The sequence below is a fragment of the Pterocles gutturalis genome, unplaced genomic scaffold (genome assembly GCF_000699245.1).
Source record: "Pterocles gutturalis isolate BGI_N339 unplaced genomic scaffold, ASM69924v1 scaffold39484, whole genome shotgun sequence".
NCBI lineage: Eukaryota > Metazoa > Chordata > Aves > Pterocliformes > Pteroclidae > Pterocles > Pterocles gutturalis.
The window spans coordinates 1,547-17,373 of record NW_010132105.1 but is presented as its reverse complement, the minus strand read 5'-3'; the positions used below and the strand labels follow the sequence as shown (position 1 = coordinate 17,373).

At 36.6% G+C, this 15,827-nt stretch overlaps 1 protein-coding gene across 1 annotated transcript in view; it reads right to left on the bottom strand.

Moving 5' to 3' along the window:
* ALG6 (ALG6, alpha-1,3-glucosyltransferase) overlaps nucleotides 1–14,423 on the bottom strand; it is a 20,214-nt gene extending 5,791 nt beyond the window's left edge. Inside the window, exons 1-8 of the mRNA XM_010080797.1 lie at nucleotides 14,342–14,423; nucleotides 10,733–10,817; nucleotides 7,198–7,287; nucleotides 6,177–6,265; nucleotides 3,802–3,884; nucleotides 3,055–3,130; nucleotides 614–788; nucleotides 4–110 (exon numbers count right to left, since the gene is read on the bottom strand). Coding sequence (XP_010079099.1) covers nucleotides 4–110; nucleotides 614–788; nucleotides 3,055–3,130; nucleotides 3,802–3,884; nucleotides 6,177–6,265; nucleotides 7,198–7,287; nucleotides 10,733–10,817; nucleotides 14,342–14,423 — 787 coding nt within the window. The remainder of the gene's footprint in view (nucleotides 1–3; nucleotides 111–613; nucleotides 789–3,054; nucleotides 3,131–3,801; nucleotides 3,885–6,176; nucleotides 6,266–7,197; nucleotides 7,288–10,732; nucleotides 10,818–14,341) is intronic.
* Nucleotides 14,424–15,827: the final 1,404 nt, after the last annotated feature.

The window sequence follows — 15,827 nt, the reverse complement described above, 5'->3', positions numbered from 1 at the left end:
AGAGTCTTCTGAGTACTTGCATGATTTGTTCCATGTCGGTACAGAACGGGAGCCAGCAGACAGCAAAGGAAGCCACCACTGTCCCTGCTATTTTAGTTAACAACACTAATCTGCAATCAAGAGAAAAGTTGACATCAGAAAAGAGAAATCTGGCTACTGGTAACAAAAGTCAGTTCTTAGTGTATGGCATAAACCTTTTTCTAAAAAGAGATAGAGAACTGAAGGTAACAAATCTAAACGAAAAGAGCTACCAGTACCACAGAAAAAATTCATCATCCCCAGATTAGTGAGAACGACTCCATGAGAATCACAGAGCTACTGCTGTCAGTCTAACCTGGCTGCCCACTGCAGCCCACACTTAATTTAGCTTACAGCATGAAGAGAGCTCAGGACACCTTAACAAATTTTGCATTTTGTTCAGTGGAAATCCTTAATGTACATCTCAGAAAGAAATATTTATTTTGCAGGAGAGGAATACATTACAAGAAGTTAAGTATCTTCCACTAGAAAGTAATTCAGAAATGCCCACATGCAAATAAGGAGAATCACATTCTCAATGCCAGGCTGCCTGGGTGCATTCTTGAAAAAGATAAAATTGTTTAAAGTTGCTTACCCCTTTCCTTTCAGTCCTTTCTTGAAGCACTTTCCAAGTAAATAGCAAAAAAAGGGCAGAGAATGGTAGAGTTCCATTTGCTTATAATTTAGAGCCAAGCAAAACGCTGCTGACCCCAAAAGGTCCCAGTCATAAGACAAACAAAGTACACCCCACAAGGCAAAGCCCAGGCTCACTGAGTTGTATATGGTTTTTTATGTCAAGGAAAAGAAACACACCTTGGTACTGGAAGTCAGCCATGAATGCCCTGAGGGACAAGCATAAAAGAGCACACAAAGTAAGTTTTTCCAAGTTAGTTTTAAGAACACATTGCCAGTTGTGACTATGCTGTCCCTGGAAATAAATAATTTTACTTCTATTTAAAGTGTAATTTTTATATTTCCAAGGCTTGATTCAAAGCTTGCACAGGCAAAAATGAGGACAAATAGCATGCGTGTGTGTTAATTATACCTGTTTTCAGTCAGCTAAGCTTTTGGTGACAGTACTCAGTAAAATGCATCAGGGTAACTATTTTTTTTCTTGGTATTTACAAGATTAAGGATAAAACTTTCAAGAGTCTCTCCTCCCAGCTCCCAGAAAATATGTGCAGAATATTCAAATACATCAGTATTTACATTATATATTATTTAGTTCAAGGACTCCTGGGGGTTTTGTGATTATATTGTACTTGCACGCACCCTCATCCATGACCAATTCCCTTAGCTGTTAATACTGTACAAACAATGAATAATAGTTACTAAAAGCAACATTACTTCCTTATGACTTTGAGAACAGGTTCCCAAGCTCAGTAGAGTTTGAAGAGACTAAGCCACACTTACTATTAAATTGCAACCAAAGATGAGCTTTGTCTTTTACTGTTATTTTTACACAATGAGAGAAACCAAGCAGGAGATACCTGTAATATCAGAAATGTCACAATATTTTGGTTTTTTTGTCAATATAAATAGCTGTGACAACACATTCAGATTGCCTACGTTGTTTTCAGCCCACTCAGTTTTCCCACTCAAAATCCCCCACGTATATTTGAGATCATGTCAACAAATTGCTATACCAAAAGGCTGTGATCTTGCAGAGAGATGCAGCAGCAGTTAAGTAAATTTACTGTCTTCTCAGGAGCTGGTCACAGATAGTGAAGTTATTGAAGAGTCACAGGGCTGGAAGAGACCACAGCAGACACCTGTCTGCTTCAAACACAGCGGCTGCTACACCTGTGTCATTCTGACACAAGGTTTGATGAACATTTTCAAAAGACCTTGATGCTGCAGATTCTACAACATCCAGATAATCTATTCCAGCATTTCACTGTAATTAAGATTAAAAAAACAACAACAAAAAAAGATTCCCTATGGTAACTTTGGGCCGTTACTTCTTGCCCTATCCAACATAAAACACACAGAATAGATTACTGCCTTCCTCTTTGTACATCTTTTATATATTAGAAAACTGTAACCTGTGCCTTCTTCTGACCACCAGCTTCTCTCACTTACGATGAATTGCATGCATTCCCATCCCCATTCTTGTAAGTGATGTCTCCAGTCTTTAAAGAGTCAGGCCAAAAACAGAACATCAGAATTCCTGAACTCTAATTCAAATATAACAACATTATGAGCTTTTTCCGTTCAAAATCTGCTTTCTTAGATACATCATCTTCCAAGTTCACCATGCACTCTCTTGGAAGAAAACCACAAATTAGTAAACTATTTGATTGTCACAACTTGATTTACTAGATGCTGAGATTCAATATCTCCTTGGAATATTAAAATATCCACATTTATCACAACTCCAGGATTGAATCCCTCTGGCTCAACAGCACTCCACAGCACAGCCCGCAGTAAACTAACAGCATTTGCTTGTTGATGTGCAAAACAAGTATAAAACCAGAAATCATATTAAAAAACACACCTGTGAAAGTATCTGCCACCAATATCGACCAGTTAGCTCTGATGGCCTAACTCTTATTAGATGCCTAGCTTTTAAATGGTCAGGCATTAAGTGAAGTGAATCCAGTCTCAAGTAACCGTAATGGCAAGACAGAACTGCACATTTTATAGAACTGAACATTTTACACAACTAAACTTGCCGCACTCCTCTGCCATCTCCAGAAGATCTATGGTGATTCCCTCTGCACACACAAATCACAGGAGCACAAGCCATCGTTCTTTCCACTGTCATTGTGCCATTGATGTTTTCTGCAATAAAGTGACTGACAGAAATATGAGCTTGAGGCACAGAAAGAATGCTGTTCATGTTTGGATTGATTTGTCCCAATATCAACTATTTATCTCCAATATCTTTCAGACTTAGTTTTCTTTCATATCTCTGCTTTGGGGTAGGCAGAAGCCACTCAGGTTGCTTCGTATACAAAAGTAACCTTCTGCCCAGCTAAAGACAAGCACTAAAGAACAGTGTTACTTCATAAATGGAAATTAATTTCACTGCACAACAAGGATACTGGAAGTGTCCATGGTCAATAAGAATGAGGCCTGGATAAAGCAGTATACAGAGAGCACTGGAAACCTGGAAAGGATCAAAAAAAGAGAGGAGAAAATAATTATTTCTATGTTATACATCACACAGAGGAACTTAGGCTCCTACTCCAGTGCAAAAATTTGCCCCTCCATGGTGTACCCTATATGTAGGAATCTTCTTCTCCACAAGTAACATTTTGTCAGTAATATTTTGAGGAATAAAAAAGGATAAAGATTTTCCATAAATAAGGAAATATTTAATGTAGACCAGCTTGCCCTTTGCCAACCAGCTCAAAGATCACTCACACCCATCTCACGCCCTGGAACCACACAAGAAATCAGAAGACTTATTATTCCAAAATGTTTTGGTTCTACTATAAGGGGTGTGCAAGACAAAGCAGTTCCTAGGTTCCCCAAATCTTGGTTTTACTACCCAAGTAATAAATTCAGAAAGAAATATAATTCATGAGTTCATGGCTACTAAACTTCAGACCATCTCGTTATTGAAAGGACGAAAATAATTGCTGTAAAGTTAAGGGCTTTTTTTCATCTTTTCAACTGAAAAGCCCTTAACACAAGATACACCAATTGTCATCAGTTTTATGTCCACTGAAGCCATCACAGTGTTCTATATGTTAATTAACTCTCATACTGTTACATTTCTACCCTGTTTTACCAGTATGCTTTGTTTTTTAATTTACACACACACAAGATACTTGCCTTCTTTTTAGTAGATGTTTCTTTCAAGGAAAAACAATATAAAATAACTGCAGGAATATAAATCAGCAAATCAGCAACAAACACTGAAAAATAAAGATTAACTTTACATTAGAATCCTCCCACATACCTCATCTTAATGCTATTCAAGTTGTGTATTTTCATCTGCATTGTGTCTCTTTGACTTTGCTTACAGTTTTAACTTCTTGATAGTCTACATCATGGTTGTATTTGGTGTAAAAAAACTCAGATGATAATAACTAACCAGCGCTGGAGTGAGACTAGTTGCCTACCTTTTGAATGCAGGGCTTGCATCTGTATGCTCACTGAAAACTTCACTTTACTCATTCAATTCAACGGAAGTTCAAAAGTCATATAACTAGTTTCAACTGAATATGCTTTTCTGTTCTCTTATATTGCGTTACAGTATGTTTCACTGGTTTAAAGATAGCTCTGGTTTGGCAGTTACACCAAAGCTGATTTTTTTTTTAATTGTTTTTGAGAAGACAAGGAAAACGTATAGGTAAATAAACATTAAAATATCAGAAAGTTCTTAATGAGAATAAACTGGGTAGTTCCACTTCAAAGGATAAAAAGAAATAGGTCTACAGAATTTGATCTTGTTAATGTTTCTAACACTATCATTTCTGATGTCCAAAAGCTGCCGCTTCCATGAGTTCAGCTGTTTTGGCTTCTGGCACAGCCTCAGTCAATAAGGGAGCACACTCTAGTTCCTCACATGCCGAAATGAGAGAAGGCATTCTTAATTCTCAAAAGAAATCAACTACAACTAGATCCAGGCAAGTTGTTTGATGGAACAGATATTCTGAAGAAACAAATAATTAAGAAGCTCTATGATATAATCTCCAGTGTATCTGTGTGAATTACTAGTGATGTGGATAAACAGACTAAAACTAGTTATTTGGCTTTTATCACCTGCCTACAGCAAATATACATAACAGGGTCACCAAGAAAACAGACTCAGCAGGTTCACTTGACTGGAATTACGTGAACTCCTGCTTGTGCTTAAACCATCTGGTGAATTCTTCTTGAGTGCTGCTTTAAGAGCCTGAGAAAAATCTCAGATTATTTCCATAAATCAGTTTCAGAAAAAGTGCAATTATTCCAAGAGGGAAGGTATGCTTTGCCTCTTTTTAGTCATGGGCTTTGGAAGAAAACGTTTATAAAGATATCAGCTATTCAGTGATGTTATTATCCATTATTTAGCTTAAGCCAAATATACCCAAGGCGTTAGCAAAACAAATACACTGACACTTAAAATAAAGGTGTAATGCCAACAGCTGACATTGACCATTCTGAATTATTTTAACGTATTCTTCTAATGGCTACTGTTAAAAAGTGCTTATCAGTTCTCCTAGAACCACCAGTGGTTTGTCAAGTGAGTTGATTTCAAAATTAATAAAGACCATTTCAAGGGTAATTAAGTTCTAGTGATTTTTATTTCTTTTCAATTCAATCAATTACTAGAGACCAGACTGAGAGGTTTGTGAAGTACAGAAAAGCTATTAATGAACAACAAATTCTGCTGTTGCAATCAGAAAGCATTTTGTGGAACTCTATTGTTAAGTGAAGCAAAAGACATTTAAAATGCAAGAAAACAGTAACAGAATAACATGGCATCTGCCATTGCTTAGAGAACAGGAGCCCACTGGCCATGCTGTTTGCTGTCTTACCGATATAGCTACTGAAGTTATCTACAAGTTTTTTTTTTCTGCACTTGTTATATCTGTTTCTTTGTAGAGGCAGTGCAAACTAATCAAAAGGTCAGACGAGTGACTGCAGAAAAATTAAATTTAGGATAAAAGTGGGGAAAAATACATTTTTACTTTTTTGTTAACCGAAGTTTATCTCTAGAAAATCATGACCATCTGAAAGAAAAGCAACATCTTTAAAAATATCAAATATCTCCCCCCTTCAGATAAAGTATAACAGCTCATAACAAAGATCTGAGACCCTAAGAGGTTGTTAAGTAAAGTCAGTGAACGCCAGCCTACATGCAAAATAATTTTACAATAAAAAACAGGCTAAACTGAAAATGAAAAACAAATCTATCAGAATGGAAAGGAAAATAACAATACTATTCACTAAATTAAAAAATATGTCTAGGCTACCAAAAAAAAGTAGGTTTGTTTTAGAGTTTTTACTGAACCAATTTAGTTGAAAACTTGGCTTTATATTTATCAGCTTCACAAATGGTAGCAGAAGAAAAGAGAACAGAGTCTGGTTCATAAATGGACCTCCAAAGCCACCCAAATCAAAGAATTGAGCATAAACTGGTGAAGACAGATATTAAACACACTAAATTAGTAAGCTAGACAGATCTGTACGATCATCCTAAGGAAATATAATTTTCCTACCTGTTGCACGCATAAATAACTTATGTGGCTGACTCTCATACCCCCGAGATGTGTGCAGAGCAATCCAATCAGGATTTATTAACTTTGCACTGTAAAACAAAGTACAGACACATCAAAATGTAGACAGTTCTCATTTCCCTTTACACTCCTTGCAGCAATAAAGATGACATGCACAGGAGCATATTCCAAGAATTAAGATAAATGAGAAGAAATATTTCAAAAAGCAATAGTGATCAATGAAAGATTTCCCTCACCACTAGATCAGTTCACACTATAGACTTTAGCTGCTACTTCACAATTAAAAAAAAAAAAATTGAAAACAGTAAAAAGGGAATACAATATCTATTAGGACAAGATAACCACCTTCAGACTAGTTCCACTGACTTTTAAAAAAACAATTGTAAATACCTTTCATACTTACGTATTAAATATAAACCATTTACAGTTCAGATAGATGCCCCACATAGCTGTGCCTGTGCACTTTAACCTACATTCTTATTCCATAAGTCTCATTCCAACAGCAGTAAAGCCCTTGTGGAAAAAGTATTCCAATAACAGAATTCTATTTACATGATATCCAGTCATCAAATGTCACTTGGGCTCTCAATACAAGAGGTTTCCCATGCGATGCACCCAATTCCTACAGCATTTTTCTCTGTGCTTCACTGATCCAACAGGGGCTTAGATGGAAAGCTAAAAATCTAAGTCACGTCTAAATCTGCTGAAAATTAAGGGCCTGGCAAAAAGAACAGCCCCCCTTCAGCCCCCTTGCAATAATTACAAAAGAGAAAAATAGCAGTATTAGTTTTAAGCAACAGAGATAGCCATAAAATCTATTTCCCCAGCTTCAAAGTAGCAAACAATACTTTCCATTTCATCAGCTGCCCCAGATTGGTAGTTTTTAGCTAGCAGTTTCACTCCTCAGAAGAAAAAAAAGAAAAGAAAAAAAAAAGGCCAGGGTGGGAAGTGTGAATTTGGTGTTTTGTATTCTCCACAGAAGTATTTAAAATAATGGACTTACATGTAAGCACACAGAAAACTGTGATAGGCAGTAAGAGGTGGATAATCAAGACCCCAGTACAGTAGGTTGTTATCACTTGTATTGAAGTACCTAAAAAAAAAAATTAAAGAAGGATCTACATTTCCAGATTTGTTTCAGCCCAAGGAAAAACCTGAATATTAAACCAAATGTTTTTAGCAACATATTCAAAATCCAAAAGGACATTAGCAACTTCTGTATCTGCTTTATTTTACTTTACACAAAAAAATCTCAAGCAACAAAACAAAAGCGATTCACAATACACTCACTTCTGTTTGCAAAACAGAAGATTTAAAAAAGCTGCAAGAGCTTACTTACCTGGAGAGGGAAAATCCTTAACGTGAACAGAGTTTGACAAAATTCGAGAAGCTAAAGACAAAGGCTGCACAAAATCAGCCGTGCACATCTACTGTAGCTCTGTATGTGGTAGGCTTTGCAGGTCCTCACCTCCATTTACAAACCAAACCTATATCTTTCATACACATCAATTATTTCAGAAGACAGCAGCCAATTTGCCAAAAACAAAATAAAACCAATGCAGTTAAGAGGAAATCTCAAAAGAAATAGAATTCACTAGTGACTTTTCCTGATATTTTTCCTGGACTCCTCTTTTTTTTCTGGACTTGGACAGTAATTTTAAGATGTGACAAGGACTTCTGAATAGTTAAACTTTATCTGCTGCTCTTCTAGTCTGTAATGTACAAAGCTGTGAACTGCTTCTGCACAACAGACCTTAATATGAAAATTCTGAAAAAAAACAGCTGCAGTTATACTGCTGGAAAGCAACTGAAAAGAAGTGGAAAAGGTTGGCATTAAGATATTATACAAACAAATAAAAAGCAGCATAGCTGTGGAAGAAAACTATGCCACAGCAGGTGCACCTAAGCAATTCTGTCAGCATGAACGTAGGAGTGAGGAGAATAAAAAATTCCTCAGAAGGCAACACCAGGTTATTAGAGTAACACCTCCTGAATAGGCAACACAAGGTCATAAACCTCCATCAGGTACGTCAGCCACAGTTCCACCTCAAAACCCAGGCAGACCACATGAACGAAAAGGAAAAGGGATTTTCCCATTTGTAATGATGTTGCGTCAGTATTTCTATGGAAGGCTTGCAGTGGTTAAAATTAAGTCACCTCTTCCAAATGAGAAACAAAGTTTTATCCAAGGAAAACAGAAGTTACAAAAACAAGGTATCAGATCCTCTATATCTTACAGCAAAACAGACTGACTAGTCTAACTGCCAAGAAGCAAGCTCTTGCCTTTTCCTGTTTCTCTCTTCAAATGAAGACAATTTTTGACATTTATTATAATAGATTATATTTCTTGAATTCCTTATGAGTTCCCTGAAGTGTCTTATGAACTCATGATAAATCATATTTCTTTGAGTTGCATCTCTGCTTCTTATCCTACGATTCAAGATTGCTCAGGTCAAGGCAGTGCGGATTCTTCATGCAGATTGTGACAGCGTGCACCTTAGTAGTAAACTTTCCAGTTTTGATTTGGGTTTTGTTTGTTTGTTTAATTTTACTTTCTATAAACTTATAGTTTCAACAGAAAAAGCGATCCCTATACCTAGTAATACTTCGCAAAAAAAGCCTCCATTATTTTAATTAGCAGCATAATAAAAGAAGGATGTTCTTAAAGTAACTTTTAATAAATAATGTCAAGGATCTAAAGTATAACATAAAAAAGAAACGTAAATTCTGGCCTCTGGCTCAGAGAAATCTCACACACGGAAACCAAGTACAAACCATACTATAGTTTACTGCAGCATTTTTTTTTAATAAATCTTCATTTTGGATCAAAGCAAATAAGCACGGAACATGCAGCTGCATTACCTATACGTGCCTGTTTAACAGTAAACATGACAATTAATTCTGTGAAAAAAAAAAATAAAAATCAAGAGATCTTATAGGATTATGTCCTCACCAGAGAGCTACTCTCTACATTTACCTAGACAAATCTACCGAAGAACACACGCTTGCTGCATAGACAGCTTTTCTAAACACTAAACAAATAACAGCACCAGAAGTGATGAGAATCTCAACTTCAAATTTGAACGCTATTTTTTAGATACTGGAGTAGAACATCTTTTCACACTGCATATTTCCATAATACAGGATGGGAAAGACAGCTTAGTATTCAGAAAGTAATCCTTGCATGTCAGCCAAGAGCTCTTTTCCAAACATTCAAGACCAAATGTGACTTGACTGTACTAGAGATAGAATTCTCAAAGCAGACCCAATAAAAAAAACTTCTATTAAAATGAAGAGCAAATACAACAAGACCGAGATGCCCAACTGGCAGCCCATAGGCTAAACCCAGCCTGCAATATAGTTTCATCTGCCCTCTAGGAATGCCTAGAAATAACTCCTGTAACTCTTCATTTTAAATACATATAGTTCTATGTGGCAGAGAGGATCAAAGCTGCCAACTCTATTCTTATGTCAGCTCTCCATTATCCCAACTCTGGCATAATGAGAGGTTTGGATATTCCAGAAAACTGTAAAAGATAAATTATCACATAGATCCAATGGGATAATCCGAAATCACAACAGAGTCATCTGCAGAGTTCCACAGAGTGCCGTAGTTCCAAAATTGGTCCCACATATATTTGTAGAACTACAACTGAATTAATATTCTATTCTGTCATATCAGTCTGTTTCCCAACAGATAGCTGAGGGAAAAAAATTACTCCAGACAAACCAAATGCAACTATCCCTGTTGAAAGATGACCTGGAGTTTGAATTTATTCCAATTTGTGCAGTAGCATATATACGGACTAAATAATTTTTAGTGTTCCAAACAAGGAGTATTAGAAATAATGCAAAAATAAATAAAATATTTTAAATAATTTTCCTACAGTTTTAAGTGATCTGTACAAATTAAATTCACTATCCCTATATCTAGATTCAAGGCATCCACATTTTAAAATCAATATTAAGAGCATGGGTGTGAACGATGAACTCACAGGTGTAAAAACCAGCCCAGGCCTCCAGCACAAGAATTCAAGTCTCTGCATTTACTGGCATGCCCCTGCCTCTTAGCTTAGTGGGGATGAGCAGTTTGGATTGGTTTTGTCACTGCTGATAATCAGGAGAAGTTTTGTGCATTAGAGAACTGGAACTCAGGAAGCTGATTTTTTTCTAAACCAGGAGAACAAGCGTCTCTATGATCTCTCATATAAGCCTGCTAAAAAATTGCTTCTTGATCTTTCCAGTCAATTCAAAGCAAAGCTGGAGTTCACAACAGAGACACCTACCAGACAGAATATTTCATTATACATGCTCACAGCCAGCATGTCAGAGTTCCAAATTTTAGCTCTTTTTTTTTTTTTTAAGAAAACAGTACCTTAGTCTAAGAACAGGGTGATATTATTACTGCAAAAGGGTTTTTAGAATAGTGCAGAAGACAGCCAACGTTGCAGAGATCTTAAAGGTATATTAAAGTAAGTACGAACCACATTTCATTACATTTACCCCTTTGTAACCTGAACTACAATAGCACTACGTACCACTGCCTGATGGGTAAATTGTAAGTAACTTCTTGCCAATGTCTCTGAGCTTCATAGTCTCCATACATAGGTGGTTTTCCTGCACCTAAAAAGAGATGACAAGAGTATTCAGGAATTTATTTGGTTTATGCAGATTGCTCTTCCTCCAGGTACATATAAGCATACAAATATAGTACTAATTTTATTCTTCATTCCTCTATGATATTTGAAAACTAAATAGAAACCTCATCTGCTATACAGTCTAACAGGGAGAAAAAAAAAGTTATGCATTCTTTTGGCTTTCTGGAAATTTCTGCAATAAGCATTTATCAAGATAATCCACTATGAAGAATTGCTTCCTCATCTGACAAAAAAAAATCATTTCCAAGCGTGGATGAAAAATGTGGCACTTTCTCTGAAATAAGAAAACGTACATAATGGACATCTTATACTGATTTGGTGTGAACTACTACTTCCTCAGTATATAATAACTGACAATGTTCTCGCTTGTGTTTCAGCCATGTCACGGTACCTTGCTATTAAAAGTAACAAGCAGTCTTATTTTTAAATTTACTTAGAACTAGGACCTGCTGCAAGTCCCCCAGTCCTCTCCCTTTCCTCTGCTGCCTGCTTTGCAACACCAGCAAGAACACTGCATCCGTCCCTTTCCCCACGATTCATAATAAAGAGTAATGATGAGCCATTTACTAAGCCAGGCCATTCAGTACACAGAATGGCTTTAGAATAATTTTTTCTTACGATCTACAAAGCTTTCTAAATAATAACTGCTCCATTTTGGTTTACAGGAATTCTCCCTCACACATTTTTCAACTGAGTGATTGTTATGTAGCAGTTCTGCAAAGTAAATTACGTTAAAGGACACTTTTCACACATGCATACATAAGTCTCTCAGAAAACTAAGATTTTTTTTTTCCCCACAGAAAATAAGCTTTATCAATGCAAATACTTCAGATGTCTATTCATAAACAACTCCCTCAACGGAAGCTTAACTCTGATAATGGCAGCATGTTAAGTGTCTTTATCACAGAGTTTATTTACTTCTATTAACCTGACTACTGAGAACAGAAACTGGACTGATAGTACTTCCAGTAAAATACTGACACTATCCAGACAAAGATTTAAGAGTTTCTTTAAAATATAGGAAAGCCATCTATAATTTTTTCATATGATCTACGTCTGTCAGAGTCAGGCAAGCTCAGATATGCAGTACTTATCCCTGGGCAGTGAAGAATGTGGATTATATCCACTAATTTATTCCCAGGTAGCAGAGAGAGTAGATTACTAGAAGTTTCCTAAATAAGTGAGGTCACTGGAGAACAGGAGTCATATGAAGTGTCCATTCTGTAGCCAGAAATCTAGTGGAACAAAGAACCTGTCACAGGATTACTGAAAAAAATAGCCATTATCCTAATTTTAAAGCATGTACGTGTTTGTGTGTATATACACACATACATATATAAACACAAATATTTTACTTCAGCTTCTCCCCTCTCAAAAAAAAAAAAGGAAAAGAAAGAAATTGGCTTCAGAATGATTAAGAGAGATCTTAATCCAAAGGTTTGATTACTTAAAGCCAAACAGAGAGACTGATCACGTCTCAGTTTGAGTATTCATGTTTAGCTTCCATCCACAGCAAGCATCAAGTATACAGCCAAACAGAATTCAGAATTAATAAAAATTGAGTCTTATTTTTAAGGCGTCACAAATACTTCAGAGTGGTCTTATTCAGTTTTTCGGTTACCTGGAAACAGTCATTTTTAAGGGTCCAAAGCTGCCTTTCAGCATGGGTATTTAGCTTCTACTATTTAGCAGCAGTTTGGCAATGCATTAAAAAAAATATGCATTAATCTATGAGGCCAAATTTTTCCTCAATAATTCTACAAAACCAACTAATCTAAGGTCATTGTAAATGGTAACCTTTCAAAACTAGGTACTACTTATCTGCTTTCTCACCATCACGGCATTAATTCCAGGGGCAGATCCAAAAGCACGCTAGATGGCAAGCACCAACAGAATGGAAACGACAGAGCAATCCAAGACCATACAGTAAACGAGGGCAGAATCAAGCCCCTTACTTCCAGCCATCCGTGCCACACATGGTTTCAGAGTATGCCAAATCAGGATTTCTACCACAGTCTGCGTCGGAGAACAATGACTACTTTTAATCCTTTGCTCAACTTTATCTCACCAGGACACAAAAGGACCACGTCAGTTTAAACATTACCCTGCACAATTTTTTTTTCTTGCTCCTGTTATTAAAGGTTTATTACAGCTGAAGGAAGTCAAATTGAAAAAAAGAATTCCAGTGTATTTATGCATTTGACAGCTCTAACATTCAGGTTTGTCTTTTTTTCAGCCAGCCCATGCTCAAAGTTAAAGCACATGCTTTAATAATTTGCTGAATTGGAAAAGACTCAGCTTTTCCTATCCAAAAGCAGCTACACAATCATGGGTAGGAAACAAGATTAAAAAGTTGTTATTTTAGCTCAGGCATTATTTTAGGATTGTCAGAATCGTGACTGTTTTGAAATTAAATCAACTTAAAAAATCTAGTTAGTGATGCAATTGCAAATACTTGCAGTGCAACCAAAATGTAGTATTGTATGGCAAAATACAGGGTGTTTGTTTTTCTGTGAATAGATGGGTACAAGAAAGCCTCAGTTACCCACAGATCTCTTATAATGGCATTTTCAGAAAGCAAACTCAAAATAAAACAACCATGCAAGAAGGTATGCATGCTACTTATCTTCAAGCAAATGAAACCCAGAAGTCACCAGTTTAAAATCACTAGAACACTACTGAACAGCTCCAGCTCCTCAGGGGATAAGGCTCCCAATTGCCTTGAGAGAAAACCAGAGTTGAATTTGACTGAGCTTGTGATTCTTTCAGCTGACGGGGATTGAAAGTAACGGTTCATTTAAAAAAAAAAATAAATTTGGAGAGAGCAAGCTTTGTGCAAGCTTATGCTAAGCATATGAATGGCATTGAGAGGTTTGGAAAAAAAAATGTAATTCTTTGCAAGAGTTATGAGGTGGGGAGGAAAAAAACTCATCTATTAAAATATTATAGCTCTAGTTCATGCTGTAAACAGTCTTAGGGAAGTATAGCTACAAAGCAGAGTGCAACCTCTCACTCCACGTCCTCTTTATGCTGTCTTCATTATCACCAGTACAGTCTTATCTAAATATAAATTAAGGCTATAGCTGTTGTAGAGCTTAAAGGACAAGATTAAACAAATGTACAACTGGACTGCAATAATATTGTGCAGCTACTGAAACAACAAAGGCATGGGGTGAACAGCCAGCTGTTCTTTGGCTCCTTCTAAAACATTACTGACCACCAACCCCCTCCAAAAAAAAAAAAAAGTTGTGGGGTTTTTTTTTCAGCATTTTGTTCCAAGCAGCTGTGATGTTAATCATTACACACTTCAGAAAAATAAGAATAAGGTATTATATGAACCTCAGGTAAATAGAGAGGCAATAAAATACAATACTTGAAAAAACACATTGCTTCCTATTTATGAATCTACATGCAAGTTTATTTTAATTTATCACAAGCTCCATAATTCACCTTCACATGGTTGTTTTACAGACCATGAACATGTATTACCTGAATAAGACCCAAGCGATACAGCCCAGCGTACAGTAAGCGCCAGTAAAACAGTAATTGTCATTAAGCTCCACTTCTCCATAGCTGGTCTTTGCCAAAAACCAAAAGGTACCTGCAAAAACACCACAAACATTGCTACAGCACTATGTTTTTGTTCCTTAGGCATTAATGGCACCACCGATAGCCCTGGTTCTCTCCCCACCAGCCCTGGTTCTCTCCCCACCCAGAAGCATTCTGTTACTCTCTTGCGTGTGGAAGCATGCTGCAATCAGGAGGGGTTTTAAATACTGGAGAATTTCTAATCATAAAGTCAAATGCTGCCCAGAAGCAGTTCCTCCCACTTCTGAGCTACGAGCTGAAAAGACAAAATACATTAAAAAAGAAGCAAGAAGGGTAACAGATTTCAAATCACTTCAGAGAATCAAATACCAGATCAACACTATACTACTGTAAATACACGTACATACTTCAATTACATCTTAAGAAGCTCTACACGATTTCTTAAGCAAGCATGTGGCATGTTTTACCTGTAAGTGACAAGAAGATTCTACAAGAGACCAGTAGTTTAAAGCAGTAGTCAAAATACTCATGCCAACCATGTAGCTCACAAAGTAACACTTGTCACTGAACAAGAAAAACCTCTTCAAAGAGGTCTATAAAAATTCCTATACTAATAGCTCACTAGAAAAAAAAATATTCTTAACAAGCACACAGTTTTAAAGTGAGTAAATGCCCCAGTATTAACTTAGCGACACTTACTTTCTGGATTAAGAACACTACGGCCAAATTATGCAAAGTGCAGATCTGGTGTAGGCTTCTCTGTTGGTTTAAACATATTCAAAAATTATTTAACAGTTAACTATGTACTGGCAGGTCTTATGCTGCAGCAGGTATTATCTGCTCTCCTGCAGCCATTACAAAAGCACAGAGCCCATCAAACTCTGTATCATGTGTTCTAACTCCCCAGGAATACAGTCATGAGCCAATATATAATAACAACAATTAAATGTGTACCACTGCCCTAGGAATGCAAAGATCTGGCATTAATGATCAAAAATCCCTGATCTAAATCTTACTTTGGTCTCCCTGATATTCAAAAGGAGCTTGAAATTCTACCCCTCCCTTCCCAAGCACAGGCACACCATCCATCTGCGACCTCTCCCTAGAGGAGATACCAGATGAAACCTACCAGGCTCAGAGATCTCCATCCTTCTACCCAAAAAGGCAGGACTGATCTCCCACCAATCTTGCTTGACCATACTAAGGATCCAGTAACAATAAGACATCTGAAAGGCCATATGCATCAAACTCAGAAATCAAGAAACAGAAAAATAATTATGTAAAAAATAATTTTTATGCAAAAAACACTAACTACAGAATACACAAACTGTGACCAACAGGATAAAAAATATTTGAGTATGAGTTAGAATAAAATTTAAGAAGAAACTACTCCAGTCTTGACAGTGAGAGACAGCAGTAAATCCAA